Here is a 21976-nt window from a genome sequence, read left to right as displayed (position 1 = left end):
GACCAACTGACCAACCGACCGACCGGCCGAATGACCAACCGACCGACCAACCAACCGACTGACCAACCAACTGACCAACCAACCGACCGACTGACTGACCAACCGACCGACTGACCAACTTACCAGCCGTCCAACTGACCAACCGACCGATCGACCGGCCGAATGACCAACCGACCGACCGACCAACCGACTGACCAACCAACCAACCAACCAACCAACCAACCAGCCGACTGACCGGTCGACCAACAAGAGTTCAGGGATGGAGAGAGTCTGACAAGTGAAGGAAAAAGGATTTATCATGACATAATATTTTTAAAAGATGAAATCCCGTCATATTAAAAGGGACGTATAGATTTCTGAGGGTGACTGTAGATACTTGGTTGCTAAAAATGGACATAATTCTTTTATTAGATTAATAAACAATTATGTAAACCAAGAAACACACTTTAGGAAGAAAGGTGTTCAGATTTAATTATTCAGATAACTCTTTGATTACGAGAATGACTGAATGACTCGTTTAAGGTAAAGTAGTTCAGCAGTTTAATGTTACAACAGACATAAAAACGGTTAAAATGAAAGAATTTCTTCCTGTCACCATCTCTCTGTTTGCATAACTCCGTCTGTTGGCAGCAGGAACAGCAACAGCAGCTAACGTGAGACTACGTCCATGTCCAGGAGTAATTGTCTTCACAAACCGTTCACAGCCGAGATGAGAGCCTCCAAAGGTCACCTAGAGTCTTCAAATCTAAAAATATATCCATTTACTTGACAAGTGGACTCAACCAGATGGTAATTTAAAAAGAGAAGTCATTTAAAAAGAATCAAGAAACACAACAAACACTTCAGTCGAGCCCATTTGTCTGCACATGAATCCTGATGTCTCTTTAAGTTTGCTCCTGAGGGCGCCGGTCGACTTAAACACCAACTTCCAGCTGATTACATTCACAGTGACCTCGTCTGAAAACTATCAGCTGAAAATGAGCATGTTGTAGCTCCTTGCTGCCGGCTTGACAGTCAAGACGAAACGCCGAGGCTGCGAGGGAAATCAGGTCGAATTAAGCCACCAATAATATCTGTGCAAATCCCTATTAACTAGCAGACGAAGAACATATTTGCGACAACAGCCCCGAGGAGGAAACCGCAGCGTGTGGATGACACACTCAGGATGGGAGTGAAAATGAGTCCGGCGGAGGTGAAAATCACGCCGGAGCCTTTTGCTTCAGGCGCCAACTTTGCCTGTAAGGATGCAAATTAAAGCCACATAAACCATTAGCCTCATATACCTGTTATCACTGTCCACCTCATTAACGTTGAGCTGCTCCATCCAGCTCTCAGCTGGCGGAGCCTTCTTGAACTTTCTCCTCGGCTGCTTGATGTATTTCCCGCCTCATGGCTGCTGCGTATTTAATCACTGAGATCAATAGCTGTTACCATCATTGATCTTGTGAGTCTATTTCATGGGAAAGGTGGCAGCACCTCATATTTTCTGCAGGCTGCAGCTCTTATACATAATGTAACCAGCTGAGGGCTGTTTTTAATTAACATCAGAACACACTGCTTCAGAATTAGGAGATGCTGCTGACTGCTAAGGACTTGCAGTGATTTCATGCTTTGCCCAGAACTCTGACTGAAGGCGCTGCCCTTTCAACTCTCCCTTTACTTTAACTTCAGAGGAATTTCCTAGCTTGTTTGTTTGTGTTAATATTATCACAGTGCTGCAGATTCTTGAGGTTCCCTCATGTTTTTACTTATCCTCCATGACAGGATTCAGGATTTTTGGTGGTTTTTTGGTGGACCAAAAAACTGCAAAGGAAGGAAAGCCAAAAGTTTCAGTTTGTAAATGAAAAAGCTGCTAGAAACTATTAAGTTATGAGCTGAATACAAATACATGCAACACTTTTTTTAGATTTAGTTGGTCTATGAATAAAAAACATGACAAAAAATGAAGTTTATTGCCCGGTAGTGTGGACTGATTCTGCAGAACAAGAACTTCTACATTTGGTTCCTTTTTCAATCCTACATTTAAAATGAAATATTTATTAACAAATGTGTCAAAATTATTTAAAGTATGTGAATGTGTCCTCATATCTTTATTGGTCTTATTGCACATTCTAGTTGTCATTTTCTAGACAAAACCTAATGGCGTTAAAGGTTCTGCTGTAGTCGGGTATAAATGAACATCCTTCCACATTTCTGTCAAAATTTAAAATGTCTTGGCCGTAACAACGTTGGACCAACCAGTCCCTGTCCGTGTCCCTGTCTGTGTCCCAGTCCGTGTCCCAGTCCCAGTCTGTGTCCCAGTCCCTGTCYGTGTCCCCGTCCCAGTCCCTGTCCCAGTCTCCATGTCCCCGTCCCAGTCCCTGTCCCAGTCCGTGTCCCAGTCCCTGTCCGTGTCCCTGTCCTAGTCCCTGTCCCAGTCCCTGTCCGTGTCCCTGTCCTAGTCCCTGTCCCAGTCCCTGTCTGTGTCCCTGTCCCCGTTCCTGTCCCAGTCCCTGTCCCAGTCTCCGTGTCCCCGTCCCAGTCCCTGTCCCCATCCGTGTCCCAGTCTGTGTCCCTGTCCCCATCCGTGTCCCAGTCCATGTCCCAGTCCCTGTCTGTGTCCCTGTCCCCGTCCCTCACGCTGTGACAACCTTTTCAGATGTGAGCTGCTGACAGGATTGCCTGAACCGCCACTGATCCCCGTCCATCTCCCTCCTGTGGAGCGACCGCTCGGCTCCCACATCAGTGTCACTGACCTTAATGGCCGACATTTACTGGGACAATCTCGGAGCTCAGCGTGAGGACGGCGCGCCGGGCTTCATGCAGAGACACAAAGACCAGTGAAGGTGACACTATCATGGCCACAGGTGGAAGGGACACTTCTCCTGGAATAACTGAAAACAACCTACTGAAGCTTTGCTTTAGTCTGGATGAACCGATGATCTGACTCCACTGACTGAGATTTTTAAACATTAGATCCAGTAAACTTCACCACAGAATCCAATCATTTCATATATAGATGCAGAGCAACCTGCTGCTGTGAAAATCCTGCTGATGAAATGATTTTCATGGCCTGAATGAACAGGCTACTTGGATCTAAAGACTCCAAAAGACACCAGAAGGACGGTAAGAATTCACAAATCGGCTTTAACAAAATGAAAATATGAATTTCAAATTTCCTGAATTTGTGTTAATTAATTCAACAAAAGACAAGAAACAGTAAAAGTTTTCAGGAATTATCAGAGGATTTTTATTCTAATGGAAATAGATGCTAAAGCTAACTGACCCTCAAATCTTCATCATCATCATCATCATCTGAAATACATGGAACTTTCAGGAAATAAAAACCAAATAAAAACATCAAAACAGAGATAAAAGGCATTTTTGTGGTCAAAATAAGTATTGATTAAAAATGATGAAAAATAAAATGAATATATAAAGACCCAATATTAATTCAACCCAATACAGCAACAAAGCATTTCATAATTAGATTAAATATTTAATAGATTTAAATTTTTTCCTTCTTTCACATTTTAGTTTAATTCACTATACGAGTAAAAAATATTGTTCCAAAGTTTTCAGTTTAATTTCTTGCCCAGTTTTATGCTCAGTTACATAAAAAGTATTGTTTTTAAGATGCAATATGAAGGTTTTTTCCCTCCTAAATGCAACATTTTCCCTGCAGAACGTAACTGAAGACCAAACAACCAGAACCAACAAAAACCACGACTCAACACTGGAATATAACAGGAATGAGTTGGACCTCCTTTAATTAGGCTTGAACGTCTACTCTAAAGGAGTCTGTAATAACGCTGATTGTGAGCTGGAGCTCTTTAAATGAGCAGATCTGACGTGAAGAGTCTCACCTTCTGGTCGTGGCTGTAGGCCAAGGCCCAGTCCTCCTCTGTGGGGTGGAATAAAAGGCTCAGGACGAAGAAGGAGAGCCGGTACTTCTGGAAACTGGCTCCCTCATCAGTGCTGATGAGCACGCTGCTCTCAAACTCCGGATCAGTCAGGACCATAATCTGAGAGCAGGGAGGATGAAGAGAGGAAAACACAGAGGAAGGGTGAGTTTGGAACAGAGAGAGAGAGATGAGGAGATGAGAGGAGACAGAAATAAGACGTTAGAAGCAGGAGCGGCGTCGGACCTAAAATGTTTCGCCAATTTGGCACATTGCAGGTTTACGTTTGGCAAACGGCTTTGCTGAAGCTCCTCTGTGGAGCCTTCTGTGCTTTCAGAGGTCAAAACTCATCATCATATCTGTCCAAAACAACAAGGAGGGAAAAACAAAAAGGAAACGACAACACACAGGTTGAAGCCTCCTTCAGAAAGCTTCCTCTGCTCCAGCTGCAGCCGAGAGGAGCTGCTTCTAATGAGTGATTTAGCAGGCATGACTGAACCTAAACACACAATAACTTACTGTCTTTATCAGTTTGCACCACACAATGTCATTTGTTAGCATTTCCTCTTCCAGTACAATTCTAATTCCAGCTTCAGCGGCTCAGCGGGGGTTAGAAGCCGTAATTTCATGCTTGAACTGTTTCTGCGGGAGCCGTCACGGTTCCAACAGAATTCAATAAGGAGAGGAACTTTTACCGCATATATCGTTCAGCTAATGACATTTAGAGTCTTTCTGGAAGCAGATTAAATGCTCACTGGAATTTTGCCTTGAATTACAGGAAGCTCCTCACAGTAGCCGTAATCACCGTATTTTATTCAGCAGCGCCGTAGTGACAGCTGATGCATTATCTTGAATAAGTGGCTCTATTAGTTTGCTTTCTTTATTTTACAGTGTAAGCTAAAAGGCAGGAGGGGATTTACATTATTTCACATGAAAAAGGAGCATTTGTGTTCCTACGTGTTGACAGATTTCATGAGGTTGCAGCCGAATCGGGACGTTTGGTGGTCGACCGACACAAAGCAGAGCATCATTATGAAAATCTGATTTTTAATGGTGGGACATTTAAATGCTTTAATTGAGTTAATTGCAGAGTCTCTAATTAAACACCATGAACTAAATTTTAATAAAAAACATTAACAAAACAAAAATCTACATTTTCAATTATATTCCCTTTTGCTGCTAAATTCTTGAATGAGTAGACAAATGAGCTCAACAACAAAGATACTTGATATTTTTAATCTGCTATTTAACCATCAGACTGGAGCCAAATGTGGTTCTAGTCCTTCAGCTTTCATCCGGTTTCAGGTTTTCATTCATGGAGCCTCGTTGGAAACGCTGACAGTAGCGTTAGAAGAAATGGCATCTTTGTCACCTTTAAAATAAAACTCCACCTTGTTTTTGCTCTGGATGAGTTCAGGCCCATTGATTCTGTTCTCCATTTACCAGTAGCTGTTCACACTTGGCTGTTCCTTTGTGGTTTGGTGTCTGCAGCTGTTTGTTTTTCCAGTTACGGCCTCAAACGGGTTTAATCCACCAACATGCAGCCCAGAATCCTCAGTGGGTTTCTGCAAATTAACAGTTATTGTCCACATGTGTTGCCTAATAGCCAGCGCCTGTCCTGTAGGCTGGAGCTGCTCTGCTCCTCAAACCTCCACCAACCATGCATGTTGCATGAGCGCGCGGTGGAACAGCGGGCAGCGCTGGGGTCCAAATAGCTGTGTTTTCTCTCGTCAATTCCACTGGAATTGGAAGAACAGCAGCACATTTGTCACTGACAGAAAAGCCAGCCCTCCTTCCAGAGCTGTAAGCAGGAACTCTCCCTGGTGGTGATTTAGATAAATTGTTTTTCATTAAGCACCAATAAACAGGCAGCACTTTCTCAATCTGGCTTTCTCATTGGCGTGGGCTCGCCGATCTTTCCATTCATTACCTGTCACAGCGCAGCGCCAATGCTGCTGATATCTGCGAGCCTCTCTGGAGCTTATCAGATGTAATTTCCAGCTTTTAAGCTGTAATCATATTCGATAATGTGGCTGTAAGAGGCTCACTTTGAGAATCAACCATCAGAAGTTAATGGTAAAAAGAAAAGAAAGGAATTTCAATGTGTGCACGTAATCCAAAAAGATTGTATTAAAATGAGCTGCTGCTCTGTGCTGAAGCCTTGAACTGGAAGTTTTCGTCCTGCTCTTTGACCTCCATCTGCAGAGCTTTCATCTCCAGCGTTCGCTTCAGTCTTTGAGCTCTAAATGGTTTTCTGTTTCATCACACGGAGCAGCTGCTGGACAATATTCTTACATTTGCATTACTCATTTAGCAACAAGTGTGAAAACATTATTTTCCAAATTCACGCCTCATGTTTGTTAAAACTTGTCTGTCGCCTCTGTGATTATAAGCCCGTTTTCAAACTGCAAACACAAACTTGAATGTATTTTTCCAGGTTTTAATGTGACAGAAAAGCATCTCAGTAAGAAAAGAAGGAAACGACTCAGTTTCAAAATGTCAGAGTCTAAGATGCGTGACGTACATTTGTTTTCAGCTCCCACTGACCAGTACTTTACATAAATGCTGGTCTTTCTTCTGGCTTTAACTTTCTGTGAGCATGATGCTGCCACCACCATGCTTTAATGTGGGCAAAGTGGATTCAAAGTGATGTGAAAAAATGGTTTAAATCCACACAAAAAGTTGACTTTTGGTTTTGTCTGAGCAGTTATCACTCCTTCCCAATTAGACTGAGGTCTGGATTCTAATGTTAGTGTAGCTGGACAAAGCAAGAGTCCAGGAATCTTGCGTAATATCAGACAGCAGCAGGTTCGTTCATGGGGTCTTCAGCTCCAACTTCATGACGATAAGCAAACAGTCACTCTTCCAAAATAACCAGATCAGTGGAGTACACAACTAAACGCGTAACGTAGCAGATCCTCCCACCATTCAGCTTGGAGAGAGCAATAACATCAGATTCCACTTGGTAACTTTCCAACTACAAGTTATGAAAAGTCAGGGTTGCTAGAGAAGCTCCAATATTCCCAGTAGGATTTTCAACTTCAACAGGTGATGCTTTCATCTCAACTGGTCACGCTGGGTTTGTCTTTAGGAGCATTAGCATAAATTTAACATCACATTTCAGATTTATAGTTCTAATATTGACCTTAATGTGAAAAATATGCATGAAACTGATCAAGTGGACCTGGGGGTCGATCAGGTTGGGTTATACGTTAAGGCCAGAATGTATGGTCCTGAATGTTTTAACACCTGAGAAACTAAGAAAATGAATAAAAGCTCGAGTACATTATAGCGAGGTACTGTAATGGCAGGGCCTTGCCCTTTCCTGCTAAAGTAAACAATAATTATTCATCCCCAAACTCACAGTGACCAATGGCATCATCAAAGACTGATTAAGATTTCCCTCACAGCCTCCACTCAGCCTTAACGAGGGAGCGGGGCGAGTGAGGAGGGTAACAATACGGAATCGATAAAGGTTGCTGGGGATAACCTTTGTGTTTTATCAGCCTGGTGTCGAGCTGTGCATAAGCTGCAGCGCCGAGATAGAAGCGGATAGTTGTCAGATGGCAAGTTAAGTGGAGGTATGGATCAGAGACGGAGGTAAAGAGACACCCTGCAGCAAATGAATCACGGCGGATCAATCGAGCTTAGGCTGTCTTCCACGGGAGCTTTGGAAACACAGTTGTCCTCACAGTATGCTCATTAGGCACGGATCAGGCCTTAATCACCCACATTTAGCTATCATGTTTTCACTGCCGTTCTTCCTCCGTGGCATCTTAACTGTGCATGTCTTTAATTTTTTTTAAAGCCCCGTTGAGCAGCCGTTCAATTAACTGCAGAGAGAGCATGAAGAAAAGACGACACGATGCAGCTGAAGAGTTCACCGCCGAGGCCTTCTGCTAAATGTCGTCACTATCGCTCAAATCTTTACCGCATCTCTGGGGAATGTCACAGCGGCAACGCTAGTGAGGGCAAAATATTTCAATATATGTGCATATACAGTTGGGGGGGGGAGCAGCGGACGATTATAGGTTTCAGTGAGTGATTAGCTACAAACGCTCTTTTTATAGAACAGGCCGATGCTAAATAAAGCCCCTCAAACGAGGAGCCAACAAAGGGCTGCAGCCAGCATCGGGCAACTTTCATCCATCTCCAGGATGGTAAATCGAAATAATTAGGCCTGAGATAAAGCACAGAGAGGCAATGAGAAGAGCCAGAGGACAACCATCATCAGCATTACTACAAGTTCCTGGCTGCCATGACTCACTAACAGAGGCAGACAGGAAGTAAAAATAGTTCTCCTGGAAACTATGGTGGAAATGATGAGATTGTTAATTTTCCCTCTTGAGTCGTGGATAAACTTTATCTCATGAGGTATAAGCCGTCTGAAGGGCTGCGCGTCACATCTCCCGCAGAGAGAACCTGGGGGAGCGCGTTCCTGCCACGGCCTTCATGTGGAATTACATTTTCTCCGCATGAAAATGCAGGAGTGAGTGAGTCACGAGGAGTAATCAGTGCCGGCTATGATCTGTCCCTCGCCACGACGCGGCTCTGCTCTTCGCAGGATCCCATTAACTCCGACGACATGCAAACACATTCAGGGTCAACACCTTGGATCGGCCTTGGAGGAGTGATGCTGATGAACCCGAGGACCCAAACCACTTCTAACGAGTCACGCCTTATTCTCCATTAGTCTGCTGGCATCGCGCAGCTTCAGCTTCATCCAACCCGTTTCAGAGCAGGAAGGCCAGCCTCTAGCAAGTGATGAGTTTATTTTACACATTTTGTCACCTAACAACCACAAACCAGTGTTTTTTATCTGGATTCCCACGCAAGGAAACTGACAGCTCTGTAAATGTTCTCCACATGAAAATCGTAGAATCATTCTTCTTTGGCTACATTCACACAGCATCTATTGATGCCAGATTCCTACTTTTGTGCTGAAATCCACTTTTTGTCTGTGTGGTTCTTTATGCTACTGATCGGTAATGTGACAGTGGACGCCGTCAATGGATCGAGTTTAAAGCTGTTCAACAATAGGAGTCAACAGTCACAAAATGATAACACCACAGAGGAAGCTAATGAAAAGAAAACACAAACAGCAGCAGATGAACTTCTCCAGGTTGGTCTGTCTGGAGCCAGGACTGATGGGTCCAACTGTTAATTTGATCAATTGTGTTGCAGACGTCAATAACTGTAGCATCAGTGCTTTTAATACATGTTGGATTTTTGTTTTTCACTGAATAAATGGCACTTAAAATATGTTGGTGCAATATGCAGATGAATTTATTATTACGCAGTCAAAGCCAATAAATGCAGAAAACATTCCCTTTTTTTGCATCCCATCCCATTTTTTTCAGGGTTGGGTTTATATTTTTTAAAACTATTATTTTCTTTTTGGATTAAATTGGATTGCACTCATGAGAAATTGATTTCTTACCTGCAGAGGAGTGCTAAGTGCTCTCATAAGGAGACAGTTGGGAGTTTTGAGAGATGAGCCAATTGGCTCATTTTTGTAGAAAATGTGTGAATTTTCCCACTTCATGCATCCAGTGGCTGGTTACCAGGTAGGACTGTGGGATGATGGGAACAACGCAGTGAAAAAAATCCACCATCAACAGTTTTTGGCTGAATATCACACGGTCCAGCCTGTGATGTGTGGTTTGCTCGTGGTGGCAGCATGTTGGAGCAGCTTGGGTTCTTCTCATTTTCTTCATTTTTGGTTGACATGTTAAATGTTTGGACAGTTACTCCCTCTGGTTTTGGATGCTGTGCAACTGGAAAGAATATTTGCTGCTGCACTTTTGCTTTTGGACAGTTGTGATGAGTAACCATGGCAACAAGGTGCTGTTCTCACTACTGGGAGCTCAAAAAAATACTTCAGAAGAGTTGAAAAGGAGGCTTCATGGATGCAGACCAGGAGCAAAGAGAAGGAAGAAGTTCAAACCATCATAGTGATCATATCCCCTACTTTTTTTAATTTTCAGTTGGTGTATTTCCATCATTACCAAAAGAGCGAGAGGGGGGGGGATACCCTGAAGATCTCCACTTCATCACAGAGCAACAGACACACACACAGGACGGTTTTCTGCCTGGTTTTCCACCCATATGACCAGAGAGAGATTTTAAAAGGAATGACAAGAGCAAAGGAGGTGGATTAGCAGAGTTTGCCAGCAACTGATAGTGTCATCTGGAACATGTTACTGTGGAATATCATCTCTGCTGGCCAGATGTTGAACTGTTAGTCATGTGACTGTTTTACAGAAGCAGTCTTTAGTCAGAGGTCTGTTCAGGTTAGTTGCAAGACTGGCTGCTACTGGAGATCTTTTCTAGCCCCAGCCTCACCATCCACAAAGACTTTCTGAAGATGCTTGACTGATTTGAGTTACAACATTTAATTTCCCTTTGGAATAAATAAAGTAGTTTTCAACTGAATCTGATTAAATGTAATTTACTGCAGCCGGAGAAGCAGAGCACAAAGAAAGTGCAGGGGTTTGTAATTCACAGCAACCATTTTGGGTGCATCAGTGTGGAAAACCTTCTGCTAAGAGCGAAGCTGTCTGCTGAAGTCTTCCATTTTTAACCATGCAGATTCAGAAGTACTTTTTTGTGTTTGTCATTAGACGAGCAGAAAACCGAGGCAGATGGTGAAAAGTGGAATGCAAACCATGTGCAGATCGATGAACAAAATTCAGAGAGTGTCAGAAGAAATGAAAAGTGATTGACAGAACTCGGAGGCAAATTAAAGGCATCGGCAGATGGTTGGCAGCTGAAGGGAGAACTCGTGATTCCCCTTGTCTTATTTATTTCCAGGCTGAAATTGTTGAAATTCAGTTTCAGCGAGTTGATTCAAAAATAAAGGAAATAACTCACTTTTCTCCTCTGCAGAGTTTGCCAACTAATTTTGTTTTCTGACAGTTTTTCGTAACAGAAAGAACAAATGCAGCTGGCTGCAGGTAAACTATTAACTACAGACCATCTTCTGTATTTTATGCAGAAACTCATATTTCTTTGCGGCTGAAAATTACTGACCCAGTGAAGTCTGGTTCTCATTTCGACACCAGTTGTACCTGCAGCCACCTTTGCTTCAGTTGGAGTCGGCCGCAGCGCTGGCAGAGATTTTACCACTGTGTGTAGCTCTGGCGCTCTTCCTTCCCCAACCTGTTGCTGAGCTTTGTTAGTCAGCTGAATGAAGTGTGGAGGGCAACTCCAAAGTATTTTTGGAAAATTCATCTATTGCTGATTTTTTTTTGTTGTTGAACCTATCTAAATAGGTTTAATATGTTAATACTCTTTTAGTTTAGATAGGTGGGTTTAGATGCATGTTGAGAAACTGGAAACACCTCAAACGAAATGCGACTAGACATGCTACTAGCTGCTGTTTCCAAAGCAGCTGGTCATTTATTTTCCTTGGTCTGACTGGATGCACTTCCAAAAAAGACAATAAAAGTCTCTGTAGATATTAGTTTGTGTGTAAACATCAAGACAGTTTTCACTGTGCATATTAATAATGTATATTTGATGTTTGAACTATTTAAATAGGCATTTACAGATTTTTTAGAGAAGGTCTCAAGTGACCACTGCTAGTCATGATCAGCAGTGGTTCCTAACCTCCAGAACTCTGGGAGATGAGATTTCATCCAGCCACACCTGCAGGTTACTGAATGCTGGTAAACCTACTGGGTTCTTCCCTAGTAAGTTCTTGCATGATCTGAAATGGTCATCATGCAGGTGACCAGTTCGTATTTTGAGCTGTTACTCTCTGTTTACACAGTGTCATATAAGTCCGTTTTTCTCAGTTCTGCTCCTCTGCTCTGCCCTGCATGTTTCAGGTGTTCTCCTTCTGCCACACACCGGTGTGGATGACCAACAGGCTTCTGCAGCACTTGATGGCATGCAGAGGATGTCATGCAACCATTTGAACCAGTTGTTCTGGAACAGACACATCTAAAATATGCAGGACAGCAGTCCCCAAGGACCAGAACAGAGAGCTGGAAGTGAGAAACAATGACAGGTACCGCTGAGTTATCCTTGAAGGACATTTTACACTCCTGAAGTTACTCATAGGTACCTGACAAATACCAAAGTCTTTGACTGTAGATATCTGGGTACCATGAAAGGATTAGTATTGACTCTAGGTTTATATGTTGCACTTGTAATGCTTGCATCAATGTTGACATACTACTGACTGGAATGTGTGGATTCTAACTCCCCAGGGTTATTTTATCAAATCTGGCTGCAGAAATACAAAATAGGAAAAAGTTCAGGGGAGGAAAACCTTTGCAAAGCCCCTTTAACATATCAGACTTTTAGTGGACTGATGTGATATTTACAGTTTCAATCACAAAGGAGGAACTTCCTGAAACAGTACCGCTTGACTTGTGATGTCGCCACTTAAATCCTTTTGTGACATTCTAGATGCACTACCTTACAAATCAAATCATGAACATGCCAGTCATCGTTTCTTTTTTTTATTTTCAGTTGGTGCATTTCCATCATTACCAAAAGAGCGAGAGGGGGGAGATACCCTGAAGATCTCCACTTCATCACAGAGCAACAGACACACACAGCACAAACAACCATTCACACACTCACACCTACCAGCAACTTAATGAACCCAATTAACCTAAAAGTCATGTTTTCGACTGTCAGGTGAATTGGTCTCAGAGTGAACCCACACATGGTCAGAGACAACATGCAAAATTTATACAGAGATTTGAACCTAGGACCTTCTTGCTGCACAGCAACAGAGCTGAGCAGGAGACAATGGATGGACATTTCTGTTTACCAGCTTACTTATTTACAGGTTACAAAGATGTAAGAAAATTCCCACCTTCCTTTTATTGGTTGGGCAAACGTAAAGGTAACTGAGGACGGCCTTGGACCCGATTTTGTCGTTCATCCTCTCATATGTTGATCCGTAGTCTGTAGATCTGAACAGAACAAAGAGAAAAAAACGATGAGAAGCAGAAAACAGTGAAAATAATCCAAGAAGATGTGCGTCAAACAAACTGATGCTACATTCTGTAACGTCGCCATATTGATGAAAAAGAACAGAACATCACACCCAAAGGAAGAGAACAAACAGGATAAATGTTAGCTTGGTTGTGTACATGCAGGGGAGTAAATCCATGCCAGTGAAATAAGAGGGTTAACCAATCATCCACAGCTCCCACTAAAATGAACCATTCAAACAGCTCTGGGGACCTGACACTGTAAATAATTAATTCTCTCCTGATGACTACTATGAAATAAAATATGACGAGTGCAAAAACATGTGGATGTTCCAGAACCCTCGGGTTTTAATAATTTAACAGTGGGAATGAGCCTGTTAGCCAGCCCAGTCCCTGGAAACTCCACATGAATCCATCATCGGTAACTACCAAATCTGCCTTCAAGTACCACATTTCAGCATCTGCAGGCCTGCTCACAGGCTTCTCTTCCTCTGTGGGTGTCGTGCCCGGGGAATCTTCTCAGTGGGGACAGAAGCTCCCACCCACCGCTGTGGCAAAACTCCCGTTTGGATTTGCAGACTGACTCACATTGCTATGCGGAAAGCTAAGATGATTCCTGTTTTTGTCAAACCCTGCTGTTTGTGCTCCTTCAGAGGGAAACGGGCTTTCAAAGAGGATGTAACGAGGTGTCGCTCCTTCAGAGGGAACGGTGTCTGCAGTGATTACAAAGCACCGTAATGAGCCACACAGAGGCAGCATCATTTCCACATTACATTAAAGTGGGATGGGGAGTAACAATGTGTGTGAGCTGAGAACTACACATTTTACATCTCCTCTAGTGAAAACTTTCACTGATAAAAGCTCTGGCAGAAAGTTTTGAGACAGACATGGATTTATAAATCAAACCAATGAGTTTTATTTTCTCTGAGAAATTCTTCACCTGAGACTCAGATCTGAGCCAAAGGCAACGCCTACGCAAACTACAGCAGACAGCCGTCTGCTTGTTTCTGTGCACTTTCAAATAAAGGGAACTAACAGAAAATGCAATTAATTGAATAAAAGATAACCTTGGTTTTCACTGGACAGCATCAGATTTACCAAAGCACACATTAATATATCTACATGATAAAACTTATTCCAGAACCTCTTTTATTTCTGAAGCTAGCAAAAAGAAAGTAAACTGAGCATTTTATAATTAGCTCGCTTACTTTGTGAACTGATTTTGGTTCTTTGACACATTTAAACAACCATCTGACAGAATATTTGACCTGTTATATTTACTATGGAATCTCCACAACTACAAATCAAAAACTATACTATCATCAATGAATTTACGTAAAAAATGATTTATTTAAAAGCTATGCACCGTGTGCAGAGGCTGCTCGATGCAGTTGGTCAAGTTTTGTTGTCTCTACATCGCCTTTCCTTGGACAGTTTCCCAGAAACACATTGTCTTTTTACGCCGATGACTGTGCGGTGTGTCAGTTGGACCCCTTGTACTTCCAAAATTGTGTTCAATTACCAACCAGTTAATTCCAATCAAAACTTTTAAAAAATGTATCCATGCGTTTGTAACCTCTTGACTAACATTATGTAATATATTCTTGTTTGGAATCAACCCAGTGAATGTTGGACAGCTTGAAATGCAGCAGCTCCATTTACCGGTCAGAACATCTGTTTGCTACGACCCGACTGGTTCATTTACTCCAGAACATCTGAAGCTCTTGGACTTTAAAAAAAAAGAAAAACAAAACAAAAAAAAGATTTAAGTCGAGATCTGAAGGTGAACATGATATTCACCTTGCTTTAAGTATCAATTTCCTCAAACAAAAATCCTTTTCACTTTATTTTGCACCATTTCTTTTGATTTAAGCTGGTATGCATCGCAATGTTTAGATCAAACCTGAACAAAAATGAAGAATGATTTTATTTTATTTTATTTTTATTTTAGTGTTGTTGGTGGAGGAGGAGGCCATTAAAACAACCTTTCGATGCCTCACTGATGCGATGCCATGGAAATGTTTTATTCCTTCGGCTGCTCATCTGTTTATTCCCCAGCATCCAGATGAGCAGGTGGTGCACACTCCTGCTAATGGCTTCCAACAATCCATGTAGTATAAGGTTTTAGCAAAACCACAGAGACAAAATAATCTGTGAAGAAGGAAAAAATGTGTGCATGTATCTGAATCCTAAATACTTAAAAAAAACATGATGTGGTGATTATTCTTTTGCTGTTCATTGGAAAACACCCCATTTATGTTTTATCTAAATTGTGTATGCAGTTTTGCATGACGTCTCGATCGATGTCACCCAGCAGCCTCAGTTTGACAAACACAATTAAACGCTGCACAATTAAATTAAGATTAACTGAAAGTCTTTGATTCAGGCTCAGAGTGTTTTTCCAGCCAAATTCAGCCTGACCTTGTCCCTCTAATCACATCAAGTCTTCAGGGACTGACGGGTTCAATTTGACCTGAGCTCTGCTCTCAAGCATTCGTCAAATGAACAGAGGATTATCCATATTTTGTTCTGCTCTGCCCTGTTTCTCTAAAGACTTAATAGCACGACTGCCTGGAAAAAAACAGGCTTATAAGATAAAAATAGAAATAATGGAATGATTTCTTTGTCTGGTTTCTCTTTGGAGGTTCCTAACATAAATAAATGTTTGCTTTGGTAATTTATAAACATTAGTCTTTCTTAATTATCCATAGTTATTGCTTATATATGTAAAAGTATGTGATGGTGTGAAAAATAGTTTCATTTTCCTACAGTGCTTTCTACTGCATTGGAAAGACATAATCCACTTCGTCCATGGTGGGCATATTGGACAAAAAGCCCATTTTTCACTCTTAGACGTTTCAAAAGTTAAAGTAAAAACAATAATGGCTGCTTATGCTGAAACCATGTGGAAAAAGATTTCCACACCTTCTAGCAGATGCTTGGTCCCACTTTTTGGAACAAATTTGAGAGAAAAAAAAGCCTCTCAGACAATAACGTTTCATTTATTGCATCAGCAAACTTCCTTTCCAGCACAACGGAGGACACACTGCAGAGTAATAAGTATTGGTGTTACTAGGTCTATTTTTATTGGCCTGGTGCATAAAGGTCAGCTTGACAGCAGGACTGAGAAGAAGTAGTTCTTTAATTTAGCAAAGAAATGACATGAATTTTCATTTAGCAATAATTTATGTAAGAACAAAAACACAAAATATGAAGGGATTGTAGGAATTGACATCATGATTTGAGTGTTTACCATTAACCATTAACATATCTTCATTCACAACTTCTTCTGTTTGCTGACTGGCCCAGTTGAAATTTAACTAGAGAAATCAAGCTCAATAGGAGAAATACCAGACGGAGCATTCAAGGGAGATGAGAATTGAGCAGAATTGCTAAAGAAGGCAACAGCCAGGCTACAAAGTTCACAACTTTCATGCAAATTTGGACCATCTGAAGCCTTTTCTTATTTAAGCCTTTTCGTGTAGCGGCTTTTTTTTTTTTTTTTTGCCTTCTATTAATTGATGTTTCGTCAAATATTGGTCTATAACATTTTAGCATATTTTCAAATTCGCTAGATACAAAACCCAACATGAAGGAATTACATAACTGGGTTTTTGTCTGGGTGTAATTTGAATTGATGTGATGACACATTTTCCAACATGGCTGCTTAGGTTTTATACTTTTAACATGAAATGTTTAATGTCATTTACAATAGAATTATTTTTATTTACTCATTACTTTGTCATCTTCCTGGATTGGGGCATGATGTGTTGCTTTCCAAGACCTTCGCAGCCTACTTCATGTTGCCAGACAGGTTCTTTTGGGTTGGCAGTAATCAGGGTTAAGTTCCCAATTGCTTTTCATGGGTGTCTTGATAAATTATAAGTTGAAAACTGACCTCTGAATAATTAAATTGGTAAGAGGGCTGATATTTTATGCGATGTGGTTTTCAGAAAGGTTTTCTGGATGAACAGTCAGACATTTGTAATAATGTATGGGAAACGATTCTGTTTGTGGCTTTACGTCCCTGAGAGGACAGGAAGATGCTCCTTCACATAATTAACACGTGATTGCCACATTTACGCACGCAGCGTTTGTCAGTGGGGGGTTGTCATCGACACGTGTTCCAGTGGTCGTTTCCCCAGGAGTCGGTTTCCTCAGACGCCTTTTCACTTTGAGCTCCTTGAAAGTCCCAGAGACACATCTTAATAAAACTTCAGCATGAATGTGAGTTTTTCTTTTAAAGCATTTTCTGTTCAACACCAAGGCACTCTGAGCAAAGACGGACCCGCTTCCATTTCTGATGAGACAAGCAGTTTCTTACTGAAAAAATGTCTTTTTTGGGCTCGTTGTAAAAGATGGGAGCTCAAAATAATTTGGTGACAATCAGTACAAGAGATTAAGGAAAATCTGACTCGGTGTGTAACATCCGCCTCACTTAATGCAGAATTCATACTCGGTCTGTGAGCATCAAGCCGACACTTATACCCAAGTGGGACAATAATCGATTAGAAAAGACGCGAAGGATGCTTCTCTCAACCTCTTGTCAGGTCAGAAACGCCGCCTCCCAGCTTCCACAAAGGAGAGGTTTTCATTTGTTGCTATTTGTACCAATTTAAAAGCCAAACAGAGATGCGACGTGGTGCACTGCAGTGTGTGAACATCAAATGATTGGAATAAAAGGCAGGCAGAAATTGCATTAGGGAATGTTTGTGAGGTTTTGCCAGATGGCTGCCAATAAAGCAGAACAATTCAGAGCTGTTGTACAACACGGTTGACCATGCTCTGGGGAGACAGAGGAAAAAAAGCCATCTACTTCAAAGACTTAAAAACTCCAACTAAATCATTTCACTTTCTCAAAAATCGTACAAACAAAGCACATCACCCCGAAGCAGACAGAGGCTAAACAGAGTGTATAGCAAGGGAGAACAGAGGCTGCATATCCATGCTCGTTATTGAAAAGGGAGCATACAAAAGACCTCATCAACATTCATCAAAGGTGTAAAGATGAAAGCATCGTCAGGTGGTTGTCAGAGTCAAGGCCAAGCAGAAACAACTCAGTGGTTTGTCCTCAGAAAAAGAGTCAAAACAGACAGAAAGGAAATGAGTTCTTACCTAACAACCCTGCACCAGAACCGAGCCCGAAGCGCAGGAACTCACTGATGCACCTAAACATAACCCTGATCTGATCCGGTGAACCAAAGAGTCATGTGGTGGAACGAGGTCAGAGATGGATCTGCACAGTGGGCTGCAGATGTTTCTAAATTACCTCATTGTTTTCGCTCTGGGGGAAACCTCTGAGGACATGACAAGGCAATGCTGCTCCAGAAACAAGTCTTCCAGGCAAACCCACTCCTGGGTTCGGTTCAGGGATCTTTCAGTACCAGACAGAGCTGTCACCACAGCACCAGTGAGTTAAATGCTGCAGCAAGTTATTGTTTTCAATAAGAAACAACTGAATTTATAAAAAACTATAAACTTCCAGGCACCATGAAATAAGTGCAGCCAACTGCTTCAGTTTTGATAGAACCAGACAAAAGTGAAAAACCATGAGGTTTAATTGTTTAAAAGGAATGAATCTAGGCAGTGAGAGGTCCAAAGGAACATGGATGAGATACAAGCAAAAGGTTTGGAAAAGCAGCACTTACCAGCTAACAGTGATCTTCCAACTGACTATGACTTGCATCTACCAAACTACAGACTGGACAGTGGTGGAAGCACCATTGGTGCTGATGGGAGAAAACTACAAACTTCATGGGAACAAAGCAACCAGAACACCACATCTGGAACCAGAAGGAATGAATCTGGTTGAGTTGTTCCAGTAAAAGTCTGTTGGAGATTAAATTCCCATAACAGCTAGCTAAAATTAAGCAATATTTAGACCTTACTGGCCTTGGGACGGCTATACACGCCTTTATCATCTCAACAATTGATTACTGCAGGTAGCAGCTCATCCATTTTACAATAGATTTAAAAATGTTACCAATTTTCAACTCTCCTAAAGCTTTGGCCCTTACCTATAAGTGTCATTTACTGAGTTTCTGTGTTGGAGTTACATCCCTGAGGTTCTTTTCAAATGAGAACTGGACTATCGGATCAACAACCAGCTTCCTCTAGATCTACATTCAGTGGCTGACCTGGGCCTTTTGACATCCAAGCTTAAAATCACTAAGATTCAGTTAGGATTTTAACACTTAGTTACCCTGTGACATTTTATTTTAGATTTATAGTTATTTATTTCTTCTGTTTGTTTTATATTGTGTCTTCAGGTTGTCCAGTTGACTGTTTGGGACACATAAATCAATAAATGAACGTAATCATACCGAGACTGCTGTTTTGAGAAAATAGTTCAATATATTAAAGCTCTTGTCATCAAACATGTAATAATTCATGTTTTCATGTCATGTTCATGCTCTCCTTCTGCAGCTAGTTTTCATTCAGCTCAGCTTGCCTGATTTCCCCTCTGCCTTCAGCGAGGCTCTCTGCTCTTTAAGCTCCTCTCAGTCTCTGCCTCCTCTCCAGATTATCAAAAGTCTAGTCCAAGTACTGCTGGTTTTCCAGCGTTCTTCCCTTGATGTCGTTTGTCTTCCTGTGTCTGATCATGTTCTCATCTCTGGATTCGCCCTCTCTTGCCTATGAATCATAAGAGGAAAAAAACTCCAGTCAGAGTGTAATTATTTATCTATAATGTGTTAAGTAAGTTACTGAAATAAACTTTTCTATATTATTCTAATTTATTGAGATGCACTTGTATGGCCTGCTGCTTATTTATGCAACAGTCACTTAAGGTTTTCAAATAAATTATTTACTCAAATTAATATTTATTATAAGATTAATAAAACAGGATTTCTGGTGCAGTGAAGTTTAATGCAACAAAGATTTGATCCTTTTTTTAGTCAAACAATACAGCAGTAGAAAATAGTTGAAGCAAAAGTGAAAACACAACCAAACTGCTGGGATTAGGAATATGATGCCATGAAACCCAGACTGGAAGATAAATTAGGGAGATTTAGAAGAAAACAAACATATTTAAGCTGTTTAATGTACGTTTTATCTACAGGATCTAAACAGCTAAAAATGATTATAATTTAATAGTTCAAACACCAAATATACATAACATCCTTTAATATGTACAGTGGAGACAGACTCAGCACCAGCACAGAGGCTAACATCCTGGGTCTTCCTTATTTCTGCTCTTGACGGTTCAGCCAATCAGCATCAGGTAAATAAGCGGGGCTCCAGGATTGGCTGCTTTGCATCCAATAGCGTGTTTAGAAGCATAAAATAGCTAATGTCATTAAAACCACTGACAGGTGAAGTAAGTAACACTGACCATCTTTTCACACCTGTTCAGGTGTGTGATCCATTAGGCAGCAAGTCAAGTTTATCCTCAAACTTTCATTTGTTAGAAGCAGTAAAAACTTTGACAAATCGTTTTGGGTAAGTTACAGTCAAAACGCATCAGCAGCAATATCTAAGAGTCCAATGTTGATGCTGTCTGGATATCATCCATTATGGCTGAGAGCAATAATGGATTGCTCTCAGCCATCTGACAGCTGGACTTTGACCACCAATTTACGCTTTTATCAAATTGCTAGATACATTTCAACACATCTCCATATTTGGCAAAAAAGATTACTATTTATTCCTAGAACAGAGGTCAACTTTTCTAACAACTATACTTGTTTGACTCCATTCAGTTACGGTCGGGGGTTTCAGATCTTTACAACCGACTGATTAGTTTTTCTGCAGCCAATAATAAAACCTGTATAATAGATCTGATTTGAATTGAAATCCTCAGTTAACACAACCTCCAATAAGTAAAACAGAGGATTTAATGGAACCTCCATCCCCAGATGCTCCACCTCCACACCTTTTATGTCGGGACAACAGGACAATCCTACAGGACAGGACTATTTCTCCCTAATTCTTTGCAGTCCAGTGGTCCTTTATGAAATTAGAAGCATGTCTTTTTATTGACATGTTGCATGAATGAGTCTATCAGCCACCTCTATAATCAAAGCATCTCTAGTTACAAGTTTCTAAATCAGAATTAAAGAATATATTCTGAAGACTTCATGTTTTTAATCCGAAAACACTTAAACGATATCCAGACAGCATCAACATTGGACTCTTAAATATTGCTGCTGATGCGTTTTGACTGTAACTTACCCAAAACGATTTGTCAAAGTTTTTACTGCTTCTAACAAATGAAAGTTTGAGGATAAACTGTTGACTTGCTGCCTAATGGATCACACACCTGAACAGGTGTGAAAAGATGGTCAGTGTTACTTACTTCACCTGTCAGTGGTTTTAATGACATTAGCTATTTTATGCTACTAAACACGCTATTGGATGCAAAGCAGCCAATCCTGGAGCCCCGCTTATTTACCTGATGCTGATTGGCTGAACGCTCAAGAGCAGAAATAAGGAAGACCCAGGATGTTAGCCTCTGTGCTGGTGCTGAGTCTGTCTCCACTGTACATATTAAAGGATGTTATGTATATTTGGTGTTTGAACTATTAAATTATAATCATTTTTAGCTGTTTAGATCCTGTAGATAAAACGTACATTAAACAGCTTAAATACGTTTGTTTTCTTCTAAATCTCCCTAATTTATCTTCCAGTCTGGGTTTCATGGCATCAGATTCCTAATCCCAGCAGTTTGGTTGTGTTTTCACTTTTGCTTCAACTATTTTCTACTGCTGTATTGTTTGACTAAAAAAGGATCAAATCTTTGTTGCATTAAACTTCACTGCACCAGAAATCCTGTTTTATTAATCTTATAATAAATATTAATTTGAGTAAATAATTTATTTGAAAACCTTAAGTGACTGTTGCATAAATAAGCAGCAGGCCATACAAGTGCATCTCAATAAATTAGAATAATATAGAAAAGTTTATTTCAGTAACTTAACACATTATAGATAAATAATTACAATCTGACTGGAGTTTTTTTCCTCTTATGATTTTCTGCTTCCAGTCGAATGAAAAGACACTTGAGGTCAAAAAATTATAATAAAGTAATCAAACATATTTTAATCATAAAATATAAGAGTAATAGACAATATAAAACCTGCTTAAAAGTTATTCTCAAAAGATAGTTTTATTCTGAAAAATGAGATGTTATTGTATTTTGAT

General features: G+C 40.9%; 1 protein-coding gene across 3 annotated transcripts in view; it reads right to left on the bottom strand.

The window, feature by feature from the left end:
• sorcs3a (sortilin related VPS10 domain containing receptor 3a) overlaps positions 1–21976 on the bottom strand; it is a 222596-nt gene that overhangs the window by 85528 nt on the left and 115092 nt on the right. For all 3 annotated transcript variants that reach the window (XM_008422187.2, XM_008422199.2, XM_008422206.2), the window contains 2 exons: positions 12715–12814; positions 3846–4004 (listed from right to left, as the gene is read on the bottom strand). In XM_008422187.2, the coding sequence (XP_008420409.1) occupies positions 3846–4004; positions 12715–12814 (259 nt within the window). The remainder of the gene's footprint in view (positions 1–3845; positions 4005–12714; positions 12815–21976) is intronic.

Source organism: Poecilia reticulata, linkage group LG1 (assembly GCF_000633615.1).
Source record: "Poecilia reticulata strain Guanapo linkage group LG1, Guppy_female_1.0+MT, whole genome shotgun sequence".
NCBI classification, from domain to species: Eukaryota; Metazoa; Chordata; class Actinopteri; order Cyprinodontiformes; family Poeciliidae; genus Poecilia; species Poecilia reticulata.
The sequence above is the reverse complement of the archived record's forward strand: the minus strand, read 5'-3'. Positions and strand labels throughout refer to the sequence as shown.